Genomic DNA, 15,961 nt, shown 5'->3' with positions numbered 1-15,961 from the left:
TATTTTGTTAACTGATTTCAAAAAAAAGATACTCCGTTTTTAAAAAAAGTATCACACATCGAATTGTTTATTTTACTGGGATTATACAAAGGTATTAAGTGAGCATGAAAATAAGGTAATTACATGGAGTAAGGAAGTGCTCAATTAACGACTGCTGGTATTAAACCCTCCTCGCTAACACTGAACATTTACTGCGTGCCAGGCAGCAGCGTAATTAGAAGCAGCAGGACTCGGCACAGTGACACGGCTCTACAAGGCTAAATATACTCCCAGGAATACGCTTTGAAATACATAAAGCCTAAACCTTAAATGTAAAGGTCCACAAATAAAAGAGGCATAGGCTAAACAGAAAATAATCTACTTTGATGGCTGAAGAACTGGCTCGCCCCTATCCCACGCCGCGCCAGCCTGCGCGCATTCTCGACTGATGTCGCCAACGTGCGACAGTTCCACGCTGAGCCGCAGTCGGAGGGAGGAGGGCAACGTACACGACTCGGTGTCCAAACTGCATGTCGCAAGCATTTCTCCTCCGGGACTAAAGGCGCTTCATCCCCCGCTCCCCGCCCTCCCCTTCCCACTCGGGCTCACACTGGAGGACACAAACGTCCCGACGCACGTCCCTTAGCCAGTTGCTCCCTTCATTTTGACCCCAGTCTCCTTTAGGCGGACTGAGCGACGCTATTTTAAAGTCACTAAGTAATGGCACTAAAAAAGGGAGTTGACAGTGTGGGCCTTCAGCGCATCCGCGGCGCTAGGGCCTCCACGCCAGTCGGGGCTGCGTGCAGCGGCCCGGGCACCCGGGGCTCGTCCCGGGCCGGAAGGACAAAGGACACTTGGCGGACGAGGGCCGCCCAGCCAGCGCCGGGCTCCTTCCGGGCCGCGGAGCCCGCCCCGCAGGACAAAGCGGCGGCACCGCCCCGCGGCGCGCACGCGCGGCGCCCGTGCACGTGAGCGCGAGCACGAGCGCGAGGGACGGTTAGAAATGGCGGTTGGGGCGGCGGAGGGGGGTTGAGGCGGGAAGCGGGCCCTGCTCGCTGTGTCCGCCCTCGGCCCGCTGGGAATCGGGGAGCCGGGTTGCTGCACGATCCCTCCTCCTCCTCCTCCTCCTCCTCCTCCACGCTTCGGGCCCCGCTGGCTGGTTGCCGGGCCGGGAAGGAAGCGTGGCCTGTTGGAGCGAACAAAGGAGATGGCGTGCGAGGCGCCGGCAGCCCCGGCGAGACAGTGCGGGGCGTTCGCGACCTTCCCTAAGATGGCGGCCGGCGCGCGGGGGCGGGGCGGGGCTGGTGGCGCTTCCGGTCCCGCGGCCTGCGCGCTGGCGGGCGGGGCTGCAGCGCCGACTGGTCCTCATGGCTACTGCGCCGGAGTCCGGCGAGCCCGGGAAGGGGAAGGTAACCCGGGGCGCGGCCGGGCGTGCGCGCGGCGGGGCGGGCGGCGTGGGCGGCTCGGGCGGAGCGCCTGGACCCGCAGCCCGCGTCGCAGGCTCCCCGCCACCCGCGGGCCTGGAACTCGTGACTGCTGCCAGACCCTCCCCTCCTCCCCGGCATTTTCATCTAAATTGCCGGGACAAAATCGAGTAAAACTAGGGAGGAGGGGACCATGCACTAATGACTTAACTGCGGGTCTTTATGAAACAGATAATACTGAATCCTTTGGCGAGAAACGTTTGCCGGTGAAGGTTAATAGTAAAGGCAGAGTGATTAAAAGCTCCTTGAAGAGCTTGTGTTTATGTTCTATTCTTTGCATTTAACATAGACGTAGTTGCGGAGGTATGAAAACTTGGGATTTATATCCTGCTGGAGGATGAGATGAAAGGGATGGTATTTTTTACCATTAGTTTCCTTCCGACCAAGTGTCTTGCACAGCGTTGTACGTCACCAGTAGCCTGCCTGGCTGGTGTCCTGCCTTGGTGCCCTCCCCTCGTCAGCCGTCCACGTGCTCCAACCTATGAACTGGATAGCTTCACCCCCCTTGCTCAAAATCCAATCACAGCCGCCTATTTCTTTAAAACCCTGATTCTTGGTGTAGTAAAGGTGAACCAGGTTTTCTGGCCTCCCTACAAGGGACGCCTCTACCTCCCCAAAGCCAACCGAGGTGCTGCTTTCCCCTTCCCTGACATCTTGTACGTAGCTTTGTCATTACCGCGTTTATCATGTTGGAAGGTAAGAATTTATCTTGTCTTTTTTTTCCTGGGCTCCTTAAGCGCAGGGAACCCAGCTTACATCCTCAGTACAAATAACAGGTGTTCATGGGGAAAAAAGAAAACAAAATTGAAAATAGTAAACCGTAGGGTGGCGCCTGTGGCTCAGCGGGTGGGGCGCCGGCCCCATATGCCGAGGGTGGCGGGTTCAGACCCAGCCCCGGCCAAAGTGCAACAAAAAAATGGCCGGGCGTTGTGGCGGGCGCCTTAAGTCCCACCTACTCGGGAGGCTGAGGCAGGAGAATCGCCTAGGCCCAAGGATTTGGAGGTTGCTATGAGCTGTGTGACGCCACGGCACTTTACCGAGGGCGATAAGGTGAGACTCTGTCTCTACAAAAAAAAAAAAGAAAATAGTAAACCATAGAGGTGGTGACACTGGACCAATAATGAGCAAGTGTTTATTGAAAGCCTACTGTGTGCCAGATGGTTCTTAATCTATGGGCTGGGATGGGGGGGGGGGGGTGTTAGACAGAAGCCCTCTCTGTATTGCCCAGGCTGTATTTGAGTTCCAGGCTCAAGTGATCCTCTCAAGTAGGTGGGACTATAGGCAAGTGCCACGGTACCCTAATGTACAGATTTAAGATTATTGTCTGCTCGACTGGGAAATTTCGCTCACTTCTTGTTCATTCTTGCTTCACTACAGACATTTCCATCTAAATTTGGCCAAGATATCAGATCAGATGGTTGATATGAACAAATATTGCATTGTTTCCATATTTAATACCAGAACAAGTTTTGTCAATTATATGCTAATGGTGCCTTTTGTTTCTACTCTCATACACTGACCATTTGGGATACATGTGTTAAAACAAAGATGCATCCTTGTTCAAAACATGCATATTTCAAGGTGCACCATAACTACAAACACCAAATTCTAGTTCCGCTTTGGAATGAATACTGAGATCTTGTGTGGGACTTTTATGGTTTCTGTTCAAAGATTTTTCATCTTTGACAGGAAATAACTGCTGTCTTTTAAAGGTTGTAGGGGTGCCTAATCCACTTGAAATAAAAAAAAAAAACTCAATGAAAGAAAAAAATGTATCAATGTTGACATATTTAACTGGTTCAGTTGCAAAACACTATTTTCAGTGAAATGAAGGATAGGTTCAACCCCTAAAAGACCACTGTCAGATTGGGGAGGGAGGGTGCAAAAATAAAAAAATTAAAAGACCTACAAATATATGGGTCGTGCCTGTGGCTCAAAGGAGTAAGGTGCCAGCCCCATATCCTGGAGGTGGCGGGTTCAAACCCAGCCCCGGCCAAAAACTGCAGAAGGAAAAAAAAAAAAAAGGCGTACAAATAAATTGCTGGTGAAACGCTAGTACCTTATCAAAGCTCATCAAAGAGATAAAGTTGATATAAAGCTATGACTAATTAACAGCCAACAGCAATGTCAGAAAAGGAAGTCTGCAGTTATTAAAAAGAATTTGTCAGTGATCGTGCTGGTATAACCTAGGGGAAAGGATTGTTTGGGTATTAGGATTAGCAACCTAAGGTAAATGCAAGTTATCAAGCCATCATACTTTATAGAACTAGCCCTTAAAAACTTGTTCAAGGGGGTGGTGCCTGTGGCTCAGTCGGTAAGACGCCGGCCCCATATACCGAGGGTGGCGGGTTCAAACCCAGCCCCGGCTGAACTGCAACCAAAAAATAGCTGGGCATTGTGGTGGGCGCCTGTAGTCCCAGCTACTCGGGAGGCTGAGGCAAGAGAATCGCTTAAGCCCAAGAGTTGGAGGTTGCTGTGAGCTGTGTGAGGCCATGGCACTCTACCGAGGGCCATAAAGTGAGACTCTGTCTCTACAAAAAAAAAAAAACTTGTTTGAGGGCGGTGCCTGTGGCTCAAAGAAGTAGGGCTCGAGCCCCATATACCAGAGGTGGCAGGTTCAAACCTGTCCCTGGCCAAAAAAAACTTCTGTTTGCCCCTCATTCTTGTTCTTCAAAAACTTTGTAAGGTTTGGTATATACAGGTAAATTCACATTCAGGAAAATTCTGAATTCATTCATTGGCCTATTCAACAAATATTTATAGGGTACCTACTATTTAGGCACTGAAGTAGAGGGAGAAATCAGTAAGACATTTTTGAGGCACCCATGCAAAGATCTGGAGAAAGGCAACATGTGTTAGGGGATCACCACCTGGGCTTGTTAGAGGAATAAAGCCAGGATGCCTGGACTAGAGGACAAGGGAGAGTGAGATACAAAAGGAGGTAAGGGCCAGATCTTTAGGGCTGCTGTTCTCAACCTCTGGACCAATACCAGTACCAGTATGGGGTCTGTGGCCTGTTAGGGACCAGGTGCGCGGCGGGTGGTGATAGTGGAAGCTTCATCTGTATTTACTGCTGTTTCTGCATCACCACCTGAGCTCCACTTCCTGTCACATCAGGTGGTGGCATTGGATTCTTACAGAACCGCAAACCCTACTGTAAACTACGCACTCTAGGAAATCTAGGTTGTGTACTCCTTACGAAAGAAGTCTAATCCTGCCCACCCCCAATGGAAAAACTGTCTTCTGTGAAACCAGTCCCTGGTGCCAAAAAAGGTTAGGGACCACTGATGGAAGGCTTTGGGCGCAATGTAAGCAATGCATATTTTATTTTGAGCACATCTGAAAGCCATGGTGGGTTTTAAAAGGGAGAATAGGTTCGGTGCCCATAGTTCAGTGGTTAGGGCGCCAGCCACATGCACGGGGGCTGGTGGGTTCGAACCCAGCCCGGACCTACTAAAAAATAGCCAGGCATTGTGGTGGGCACCAGTAGTCGCAGCCACAAGGGAGGCTGAGGCAAAAGAATCACTTAAGCCCAAAGAGCTTGAGGTTGCTGTGAACTATGATGCCATGGCACTCAACCCCAGGGTGACATAGTGAGACTGTCTCAAAAAAATAAAGAGAATGACAGTTATCTGATAGACCTTTTTTTAAGAGTATAATCAAGATTTAAAGTATTACCATTGTTAGGGGCTGGGTGCGGTGGCTCACACCTGTAATCCCAGCACTCTGGGAGGCTGAGGTGGGCAGATTTCTTGAGCTCAGGAGTTCGAGACCAGCTTGAACAACATTGAGACCCCCATCTCTTTTTTTTTTTTTTTTGTAGAGACAGAGTCTCACTTTATGGCCCTCGGTAGAGTGCCATGGCATCACACAGCTCACAGCAACCTCCAACTCCTGGGCTTAAGCGATTCTCTTGCCTCAGCCTCCCGAGTAGCTGGGACTATAGGCACCCGCCACAACGCCCGGCTATTTTTTTTTTTTGGTTGCAGTTCAGCCGGGGTCGGGCTTGAACCTGCCACCCTCGGTATATGGGGCTGGCCCCTTACCGACTGAGCCACAGGCGCCGCCCGAGACCCCCATCTCTTAAAAAATAGCTGGTCATTGTGGTGGGCACCTGTAGTTAAAGCTACTCGAGAGGCTGAGGCAAGAGGATTGCTTGAGCCCAAGAGTTTGAGGTTGCTCTGATGCCATGGCACTCAACCCCAGGGTGACTGAGTAAGACTTTGTTTCCAAAAAAAACAACAACAACAAAAAAAACATTGACAGTACTTTGGTTGGTTGAGTATCCCTCATGTGAAATGCTTGGGACCAACCAGAAGTGCTTCAGATTTTAGAATACTTGTATTATACCAGATGAGCATCCCAAATCCAAATTCCTCTAATGAACATTGCCTTCAAGTGTCATGTCAGCAACTCAAAAAGTTGTGGGTTTCAGATTCAGAATGTTCAACCTGTAAAGTCACAACAAAAGTGGTTTGGTTTAAGATTTATTTTGAAGATAAATCCTTTTAGGGTTACTGATACCTTGGTCATAGATTTGATGGAGGAAGGAATCAAGGATGACTTGGGTTTGGGGCCTAAAAATTGGTTGAGTAGCGATGCCATTAAGAGGCAAGTTTGGGGCGGCGTTTGTGGCTCAAAGGAGTAGGGCCCTGGCCCTATATGCCGGGAGGTGGTGTGCTCAAACCCAGCCCCGGCTAAAAACTGCAAAAAAAAAAAAAAACAGCTGGGCATTTTGGTGGACACTTCTAGTTCCCAGCTACTCGGGAGGCTGAGGCAAGAGAATCGCTTGAGCCAGATTGAGGGTGAGACTTGTCTCAAAAATAAAGTCAGACGTTTTTCCTGGTTTTAATACAACTTGCAGGTATATATTTATATACTGACTTTGTCCTCTTTATATATGTGACCATTAGAAAATTCTCAGGCCGGGCGGCGCCTGTGCCTCAGTGAGCAGGGCACTGGCCCCATATACCGAGGGTGGCGGGTTCAAACCCAGCCCCGGCCAAACTGCAACAAAAAAATAGCCCGGCATTGTGGCGGGTGCCTGTAGTCCCAGCTACTCGGGAGGCTGAGGCGGGAGAATCGCCTAAGCCCAGGAGTTGGAGATTGCTGTGAGCTGTGTGACGCCACGGCACTCTACTGAGGGCAATAAAGTGAGACTCTGTCTCTACAAAAAAAAAAAAAAAAATTCTCAGGCCTTGTTTCATTTAGCCAGTTAAATAATGTAGTTTGGTATAGTGGACATGACAGGCTTTTCGGGGTCAGACTAGCTTCCACTTCCACTCAATAGCCTTTTATTTGAAGTTCCTGAACCTATTTCATGGAGGTTGTAAAATAGGCAGGTGCAGTGGTGTGCAGCTGTAGTTACTTAGGTGAGGCTGCAGTGCTCAGTGATCATGCAAAGAAAAACGTGGAGTGCTTCACACTGACAACCCCCTGCCAGCTCTAAATTATGAGATGGCTTAATTAGACCAGGGTTTCTCAGCCCTGGCATTGTCACCACCTCATTGGGTGAGGGGCTGGCCTGTTAGGGGAGTGTTTAGCAGCACCACCACTCTTTGGTTTTAGAAGGTACCATTTTAAATAGAATATTTAACTTTTATAAGATGTCTTTCTTGAGATTCTTTGCAAATTTGCTTTTCAAATAAGTGTGTCGGCTCAGCGCAGTGGTTAGCACAGTGGTTACAGCGTCAGCCACATACATGGAGGCTGGCAGGTTCGATCCTGGCCCGGGCCAGCTAGCCAATCTCTACTAAAACTGCAACAAAAAAGCAGCCGGGCATTGTGGTGGGCACCTGTAGTCCCAGCTACTTGGGAGGCTGAGGACAGCTTGAAACTCTGTCTCAAAAAAAAAAAAAAGTGTATATACTTTTCCCTAAAGGAATGCTTCAAAGATTTCAGTGGCTTATCCCAGATCTATATTATAATCTGAAGGTGGAACTAGAAAAAAAAATCTTTAAAAACTCAAGATAACCTAATTGTTTAGCTGGTTTCAGTTCAGGGTGCACTGGTAAAGCTACTTTCCTAAACCATGCTTTTTAAAGCCTGAAAGCACTGTTCCATCCAAGTATTTGGCAAGTGTACTTCTTTCTACCAGCTACATTAAAGATCTAGGGCTAACATATACATTTTGCCCAAGTGTTCCACCACACTGGAAGGGAATCCAAATGAGAAAGCTCAGAAGCCCTGAAAGAACATTTTGTTTTGCTAGGGGGCAGGCGGGCAGTGTTTGGCATGCTGTGGGCAACGGGAGATGTGTGAAAGCCACCATAGCTGCTGTTCTCACACGTGCATTCTAAGTACCTGACACAACCAGCTTGTTTAGAAGGGCTTTAGTTTTGACTGGAGTTCAAAGTGTAGCATTCCTTATGGCATATAGTGTAAAAGACGTCCTTTTAAAAAGAAAAACCTAGAAGCAGAATTAAGTCTTTGTATTGCAGAGCTTTTAAAGCCTGCAACTAAGAGCAAGTCCTGTGCTTCATGAAGCAATCCGGTTATGAGTGTGGAGGGAAAAGGGGGAGGCAAAACAGACCCCAAAAGCAAGTGTGCAGCTTTTTTGCTTTTATTATGAACCAAATCACATTGTCTTTTCCAGATGATGGAGCAAAAGAACCAAATACAGGCAAACATACAACTGAAGATTATTTTCATGTTTCAATCTTTAAACTGACTTGCCTTTTACTCTTCTTTCCCCATTTCTTCTGATCTCTTTATTCTTCCAATATTTTACCTTCTAGATGTCACGTCATCCTATAGAATGCTCTTAATCTAGCTTCAATGTCCTGTCTCAAACAATATTAGGCTGCTTTTAAAACTAAAACCTTGAAAACAATGTTACTGAAAATTTACATTTGTTTTAGAAAATATCGTTTTCTAACTTATCAATAGAAATGCCAGTTAAACATAGCTATTACTTTTAAATGCCTGTCCTGCAGCCCTGTAGTAAAGAGTGACAAGACATTCCAGTTTTAAAAAGTCCATAAATCCAATGAAGACTGTAGAAAAAGAAGTCATAATAATCAAGGCCTACTGACTGCTGAGACAAGAGCCAGCTCTGGGTTCCCAGCTCTTCCCACCACAGCTAGCTGTGGTTACCATATACTGTGATCACAGAATCAAATACCATCAAGTGCAACCTCATTTTAAAGGCAAGAACACAGACTAGATGATATATTGCCCATGTTTACTTAACTGCAACTGTTGTTCACCTAGTCAGACAACAAAACATGAAAATGGAGTTTAGAACAGCATGTTAATGTTAAAAGAAAATGTGGTTCAAATTACTGGGATTATTGGAGCAAACTAAGGTTTTTAATTTCAGTGACAGCCAAATTCTCAGGAATATAAGTATTTCCTGAGGTCTTCACATGAAATTGCCTACTTCCAAATCAGTTGATATGCAAAATACATACATCACAGTTATCCTACTGCCTAGGGCTTTCTTTGTGATTAAGTTTTCAAGATTCAGACTGTATACCAAACCAGGGCAAAGTGTAAACTGATTTTGAGTTGTCCCATAGGCTTGGCATGGTGGCTCACACCTGTAATCCTAACATTCCGGGAGGCTGAGGCAAGTGGAATGCTTAAGCTCATGAGTTCAAGACCAGCCTGAGCAAAACGCAAGACACAATCCACCTCCCACCCCCAATCTCTACTAAAAGTAGGAAAACTGGGGCAAGAGGATTTGCTTGAGCCCAAGATTTGTGACAGCTTGAGACTGCCTCAAAAAAAAAAAAATTTAGTTATCTTTTGACAAGGGAGATGGTGATGTAATCTTTGTCAACTCACCCGGGAATTTCATTTTCATATTCAATTTTTTTTTTTTTTAATCCTAGCCCTTTAAGCTCCTAGGAATTTTAGATGTTGAAAACATTCCCTGTGCACGGGATTCGATATTATATGGTTCATTAGGATCTGTCGTGGCTGGCCTTGGACATTTTTTGTTAACTAGTGAGTATCTGTTTTTTACTTCTCTATGTATTGAAAAAGTTCTTTGTTGATAATTTTTTTCTAGATAAGAGTAACTATAACCTATATAATGTATAGTTGTATTCTAATCAATTGTAGTAGTGATTATGCTTATTTTCAATAGGCAGGATTAGAAGATCATGTGATGTTGGAGTAGGAGGATTCATCTTGGTGACTTTAGGATGCTGGTATGTTTGCTAAGTATTCAAGAAAATCCATGATTGTATGTTATCTAATACAGAAGCATATGCTTTTTTCACAGCCATCTCCTATTGGGAGATGCCAGCCTCCACTGATGAAGAATGAGTTGTGAATCTTAAAGACACACTGCTGGAATTGCCTTTACCTTTTAAATATATATACATGTATTTTATATCATTCACTGAATGCTTTAACAGATGAATGCATGACATTCAACGGTCTATTAAAACAAAACAAAATGGCTTTTACACTTCATTTAGGAAGGCCTCAACCTTTTCCCTCATCTGAATTCCTATATCACTCTTATTCATCACATCTAAAAATGCTACTTTAAGAATGTGTTCACAGCTACTGATGAATATAAAACACAGATGAACCTCACACATACTGTCTTGAGCAAAACAAACAGACCCCATAGTACCTTCTGTACATGCTCTATGATTCCATTCATATAAAGTTACACTGTGGTTCCATTTACATGTTCTTTTTGATAGAAATCTTCATTTGATACATTTTTAAAATTTGACAACCACTCCAAAATAGCACTCCACATTTTAGGCTCGTGGTAGTCATCTGTAAGCATTTTAAAAAACTATGTGCTAATATAAAGAACAATAAGTTTCACAAACTAATTTCTATAGAAACTTTATAGTAATAATTTATTCATATTCTTTTCTTACAAGGTTCCATTGTAGGTATAATTATGCAAAGCAGAGAATCCAAGAAAGAATTGCCAGACAAGGAATTAAAAATAAGATATTATATGAAAGCACCCACCTTGATCCTGAAACAAAACAAACCAACAGCAGCAGCAGCAATTAAGCAACTTGAGCACAGAAAATCAATGTGAACAAAGCTGAGATTAACCACATAAAGCATTTTATGTACAATAAGCTGGCAATAAGTAAATAAAGTACGTGTAAGTTGTAGTCTTTTTTTTGTTCACACTTATATGAAAAGTCAACAATTTATTCTGGCCTTTGTTATCTTACTGCCAAGGTAGTATATGTGTTGCATGTAGTGAACAGGTCATACTTTATGAAGTTATTTCTAAGAACCCTTAGTGTTTTTTGGAAGTATCCAAGGTCTTAATTTTTAAGTAAAATTAGTTTTGAATTCAAATGTGCACATGGTATATAAAAAATATTCTCAATTTGGTAGACTGGTACAATGGAAAAATTGTAGAATTATACTCATTATTACACTAATAAAATCCCATTAAAAAGTCCTTTAAAATACAAGTATAGAATTACCCAACATCCAAGCTCATCCGGGACAAATTCTAAGACAATGAAACTTTTCTCAAAAAGTATCAACATTACTTTTCAAAAAAATCTTAAGTGCTAAAGAATTACTGGGGAAAAGCATTGGTCAATGGGATTATAGCCCATTATTATTGGTTCTGTTACTCTGCCTCTGAAGTATCATGGCAAGCCACTGAAATAGAGCAAGAAGTCGTCTTCAGGGGAAAGTGGGGTTTGCTCCCATGCCCATATTCTTTAGCTGTCACTGGGAGGATTAGGATTAGGGTATATAAGTTTTATAGTTTCCCAAATGCCTTAACTACCGATAAATGACACTGTCAAACATGTTCTAAGAAATTTTTACTGATTCCAATCTGGCAGCCACAAAAGGGATGGACTTTGATAAGAAAAGGTTAAACAGAAAAACACAATTTTGCAAGATCTGTCCACTCTCAACTGGCACAAACCAAAGCTGAGTGCAGTCTAGTTGGCCACAGCCAAATTAACTGTTTAAAATTCCCAATGACAGGCAACGCTGCATGAATGAGGGAAAACATGATGGACACTAAACAATAACCTGGTATTTAAAAACTGTATGGACAGACCACATATGCTGAGTTTCTGTATGTAGTCCGTCCCTGGGTATCTGCAGCACATACCCAAGTCCCTTAATCATTTGTACATTCTCCCACAGTTTTTTTTTTTTTTTTAAGGCAGTGTCTCACTTTATTGCCCATACTAGTTCCTAACTCCTAGACTCAAGCAATCCTCCTGCCTCAGCCTCCTGAGCAGATGGAATTACAGGCATGCACTGCTATATCCAGCCTCCCATATACTTCAAATCATTTCTAGATTACTTATAAAATACCAAATATACGATGTAAATGCCAAGTAAATAGTTAATATTTTACATTTTTTTGTTGCTGCATTGTTACTGTTTGGTTTTCTCAATACTTTCACAATCTGCAGTTGGCTGAATCTGTGGCTAAGAGGATATGGCACTGGAGTACAGATACGGAAAGATGTTTTAAATGTAGTAACATGTAAAACTCGGCTATCCGATTTAAGTGAAGTCCCTTCTAGCTCTAGTATACTGCAACTTGCATCTTACCCTGGGTAAGAGAGAACTCTCTTTAGGTGGTAAAATTTCCAACACCTTCACCAGTAACAAGGTTAGTTCACTTTCACAGAAGAGTGCTTGTGTAAACTGGAGACCTGGATAAAACAAAGATGTAACATAATTTGTCATTATATGGTCATGAATGACTGATGTATTTTTTTGAGCTATTAAGATATTACAAAATGTATTATTAATTGGTCTCAATATTTCTAGTCCCCCCAATTAATTTCTATTGTGCCATACAATTTCCATGTCCAAAATGTATTACAACAGTTGACTTACTGATGTCTGTTACCACTAGTGCACAGAACCTAAGTTTCTTGTTGGCAGAACATTGCCCTTTAACATTCCCAATAAAGTATCTGGCACAAAATAGTCAAAAGGCGCTAGACTTAATGTTCGCTACCAATGGAATCCCAGTACCCCTCTCATCCAGACTTTCACACTCTGCAAATCTTAAAACTGATAAAGAGTAGCAACCTACCTTCCACGCCCACCTTCCACGCCTCCAGTGCAATGCTTCCTTCATTGTTCCATTAATTCCAAAATTTCACACTAGGTGATATAGCAGTAGGTACCAGCTAAATAGCTGATTAAAATAGAATTGTGGTCATTAGTCGTCTTAAAAACTTTTTTGGCTTATCTATCATATCTACTTTTAAAAATCTTTCTAGTTCATAATTTATGCATTTCCCCCGTCCCTTGCCCCTCCCTCTTTGCTTTTCCAGCTCAGTAAAAGGACCTTAGGGAATTTAACATTAACTAGCTTTTCTATGGATTTCTGGTTTATATTGACTGGGTTTGTCAACAAGAAACTGGTGACTATCCCTGGTACCATTATTTGATTTGCAAGCATCTCTTTAGTCTACGTACCTCTACTCCATCGCTGGTTTCCCTTTGCTTCGATTATATTATGCGAGGAGGTCTATATAATAAATTCAGGATTCCTGTTTATGCACTTTTCAGCAAAGAGCTAGGTATCAAATAGGGTTTGAATCCTTCTATTCCTAGATAAAAATCTGTGATGGGGTCAAGTCACCCCTTTAAAAGTCATGTTAAGATATGCACTATTTGGGGGGTAAGCAGAAGACCTTAACAAGGAAAGTAGAAAAATTAAAACGATTGCTGTAATTCTGATTTTTACTGGTCCTCTAGAATAAAATTATTTTCTGGAAGCATCTTAAAATAGTCCAGTAGTCATGTCATCAGATCAATAATATACCAATATCCTCTACCACCCAAATACTAGTATTTTACACAGCTTTGCACATTAAGTTCCGTTTTAAAATGTTTTCAAACTTTTCCTTAAAAGGGATAATGGGACAAAATAAATTTTAAAAAGTGTTACATTTTAAAGTTTGTAATGTGAACATTACAGATTAATGTGTTGCATATATTCGAGTGCTCTTCAACCACTGCATCCACCTCACTCTTCTATTTTCCAGAGCAAGGACAGAGTATTTCTATCTTGAGAAGGTTACTGATCGTAATAGGCAAATAGTAATAATGTTAATAAGTTTCTATTATTCAGTTTAAAATCTGTCACTTAATGCTTGGTATCTGTTCTACTTTTTCTAGGAGTAATTAAGTCCTATGTGTCGTAAGCCAGCTATTATCTGGTAAACCCTTAAGGGATAAAGCACTCTATAATCTCTGCATATACTTGTTTCTTAAAGTTTCCATGGAAATGTTTCTTCTCGTATACCATGAAGTCATGTGAAGTAAAATATGCCTTAGCCTTACCATCTATCTACACAGCTAATCTGAGATATATTTCCTTTCCTAGTTTTATCAACATTTTTCTATAAACAGAATTAGTTATGAAACCTAAAGATGCCTGCTCTTCAGAAGCCATTATATTGCTTATTTGTGCATAGAGCCATATTTCATTAAGCAAACCTTGACAGGTACATTTGGAATGACAACAGTACCTAAGTCCTCTCTCTTCCCACTATACTCCAAAATAATGTCTTTAAGTGAGATGAGTTTTCTCTAAGTTATCCGGTCTTTTTCAGTAGTGAGAATGAAATGCTCTGGGGACTGGCACAATTAAAGCTCATGCCACACCTCCCTAATTCCTTCAAGCCTTTAAATTTTAAATTTACTTGCTATTTGATTTTATGTACTTCAAAGACATGAATTTTTATCACTTTTTTTTAAGAGACAGAGTCTCACTTTATGGCCCTCGGTAGAGTGCTGTAGCATCACAGCTCACAGCAACCTCCAACTCCTGGGCTTAGGTGATTCTCTTGCCTCAGCCTCCTGAGTAGCTGGGACTACAGGTGCCTGCCACACACCCAGCTATTTTTTTGTTGCAGTTTGGCCCGGGCCAGGTTCGAACCCGCCACCCTTGGTATATGGGGCGGGCGCCCTACCCACTGAGCCACAGGTGCGGCCCCTACATCACTTCATTATCTCAAAAGATCAATTTATTTTCCAAAGTTCAAAAGCTATTAAGGAGTATTTGTGTATTTAGTATAAATGCAACAAAAGACCATAGAAACCAAGGACAGAAAGCTATCTTAGACTCATTGTTTTATATTGGAACACTGTATTTAAGCTCCAAAAGTCTGAATCTTAAACTAGTTTTTAAAAGCCCTACAAGTAGGGAGGATATTAAAACAAACATCTTGCAAATGTAAAAGAAGGAATTTGAGCCACCAAGAAAATGGATCTACCCTTGAAATGACTCAGGTGTCTTTTAGTAAACCTAAGAGGACCACCAACTGCTAAGAGAATCACCAAATACTCCTGGTATGCAAGAAAAATGAAACACCTTTCTCTGTTATGATCTGTCCATCTGGTTCCAATCCTTCCCCCCCACCCCCTTCTTTTTAAAACAAGAAGAGTCCTTTTAAGGTGATCCTGAAGCCTAAAGTAACAACTGTTAAATGTACAAGCAGCAATTAATTTGGAATACCTATTGGAATCACTGGAACACATTTAGTTGGGCCCTTTAACTCTTCCACACAGCACATTCACATGGACAGACTAAGGAAAAGGAGATGAAATTTAAATCAGCACATTTCTTTTTGCTTTATTACTTTTCAGAAAGAAAAAAAAAAAGTAAGTTGGAACCTTTTATTCTTGTATTTGACCGTGACACTCCCATTTCCCTTTACAAAAACCGATACAGGCTACCTCAAAAACTCACTGTTAGTTGCCATTCAAGTAAGCCCCAATCACTCATGTGAAGTGTTAGTTTTATCTCGTCTTCTCTATGTATGCTTTAATACTTTCAAAGCATTTTTAGTGGTAATTAGATGTCTATACTAAATCTGTTCTTGATGGCTTTTTCTATCTTGAAAATTTGACTGATACCAATTTGTGGCAATGCTTTATGTGTTTGCAAAGTGTATTTTACCAGAAAAACTCATTTTGCTTCCTGGAAGATCATGGAATGGGACTGTTAAAAGGAAAAGCAAGGAAAGAGCATGCCACAAAACAATACTTCAGTCTTTACCAGTTAGAAGCCAGGTTAGTTTTCTAGCCTGTAGTCCCTTTATTAACTTCCAGGAGTGGAGACAGGCTGGATGTGCTTATGAGAAATTATGCCACAGGCACAGACCAGTGACTGTCATGGTGTAACAAAAAGGAACTGAACCGAAGACATTCCTAACGCGTCATTTACCTCATCACTTTCAATATAGTATAGTTTCTCATGCCCAGATTCAGCTTTGTTTAAAAGCAAAACCCCTGTTCCTTGCCAATATCCAAGTATATACTGAATCCTGGGCATGAAAAAGAAACATTCCTAGGCTATAATTACATAACAAATTAAAAACATGGCTAAGTTCCTCGTCCTAAAAACTCACCTAGCAGTGATTATTTACAGATGTTCTGCCTACACTTATCTTCATCCTTCGTTTCCCTAGGAACTACTAATTCCACTATATAGGTGTTATACATTTTCTGAGTAATTCTGCCTTACATCCAATATACTATCCCTTACAGACTTAATGAAG

The 15,961-nt window shown here is 42.6% G+C and overlaps 1 protein-coding gene across 4 annotated transcripts; it reads left to right on the top strand.

The window, feature by feature from the left end:
- Positions 1-1,021: 1,021 nt before the first annotated feature.
- On the top strand, positions 1,022-10,572 carry LOC128597490 (cytochrome c oxidase assembly protein COX20, mitochondrial). Of its 4 annotated transcripts, none has more exons than XM_053607888.1 (5): positions 1,291-1,388; positions 4,581-4,772; positions 9,299-9,413; positions 9,556-9,619; positions 10,316-10,572. In XM_053607888.1, exons 2-5 carry the CDS (start codon positions 4,770-4,772, stop codon positions 10,452-10,454), a joined length of 321 nt encoding a protein of 106 aa, XP_053463863.1. In that variant the 5' UTR covers positions 1,291-1,388; positions 4,581-4,769; the 3' UTR covers positions 10,455-10,572. The 4 variants fall into 4 exon arrangements, with proteins under 4 accessions (XP_053463865.1, XP_053463863.1, XP_053463861.1 ...); XM_053607887.1 differs by lacking the exon at positions 1,291-1,388 and adding an exon at positions 2,027-2,159; XM_053607890.1 differs by lacking the exon at positions 4,581-4,772 and having other exon boundaries at positions 1,022-1,388.
- The last annotated feature ends 5,389 nt before the right edge of the window (positions 10,573-15,961 follow it).

Source organism: Nycticebus coucang, chromosome 10 (genome assembly GCF_027406575.1).
Source record: "Nycticebus coucang isolate mNycCou1 chromosome 10, mNycCou1.pri, whole genome shotgun sequence".
Classification (NCBI taxonomy): Eukaryota; Metazoa; Chordata; class Mammalia; order Primates; family Lorisidae; genus Nycticebus; species Nycticebus coucang.
This window is presented reverse-complemented; position numbering and strand designations above follow the sequence as displayed.

Coding starts and splice junctions, on each gene's coding strand:
- LOC128597490 (XM_053607886.1), top strand. CDS start 1,806: ATGAAAGGGATGGTATTTTTTACCATTAGTTTCCTTCCGACCAAGTGT. Junction 9,414..9,555: donor TGGACATTTTTTGTTAACTA/GTGAGTATCTGT, acceptor TATTTTCAATAG/GCAGGATTAGAAGATCATGT. Junction 9,620..10,315: donor TTGGTGACTTTAGGATGCTG/GTATGTTTGCTA, acceptor TTTTCTTACAAG/GTTCCATTGTAGGTATAATT.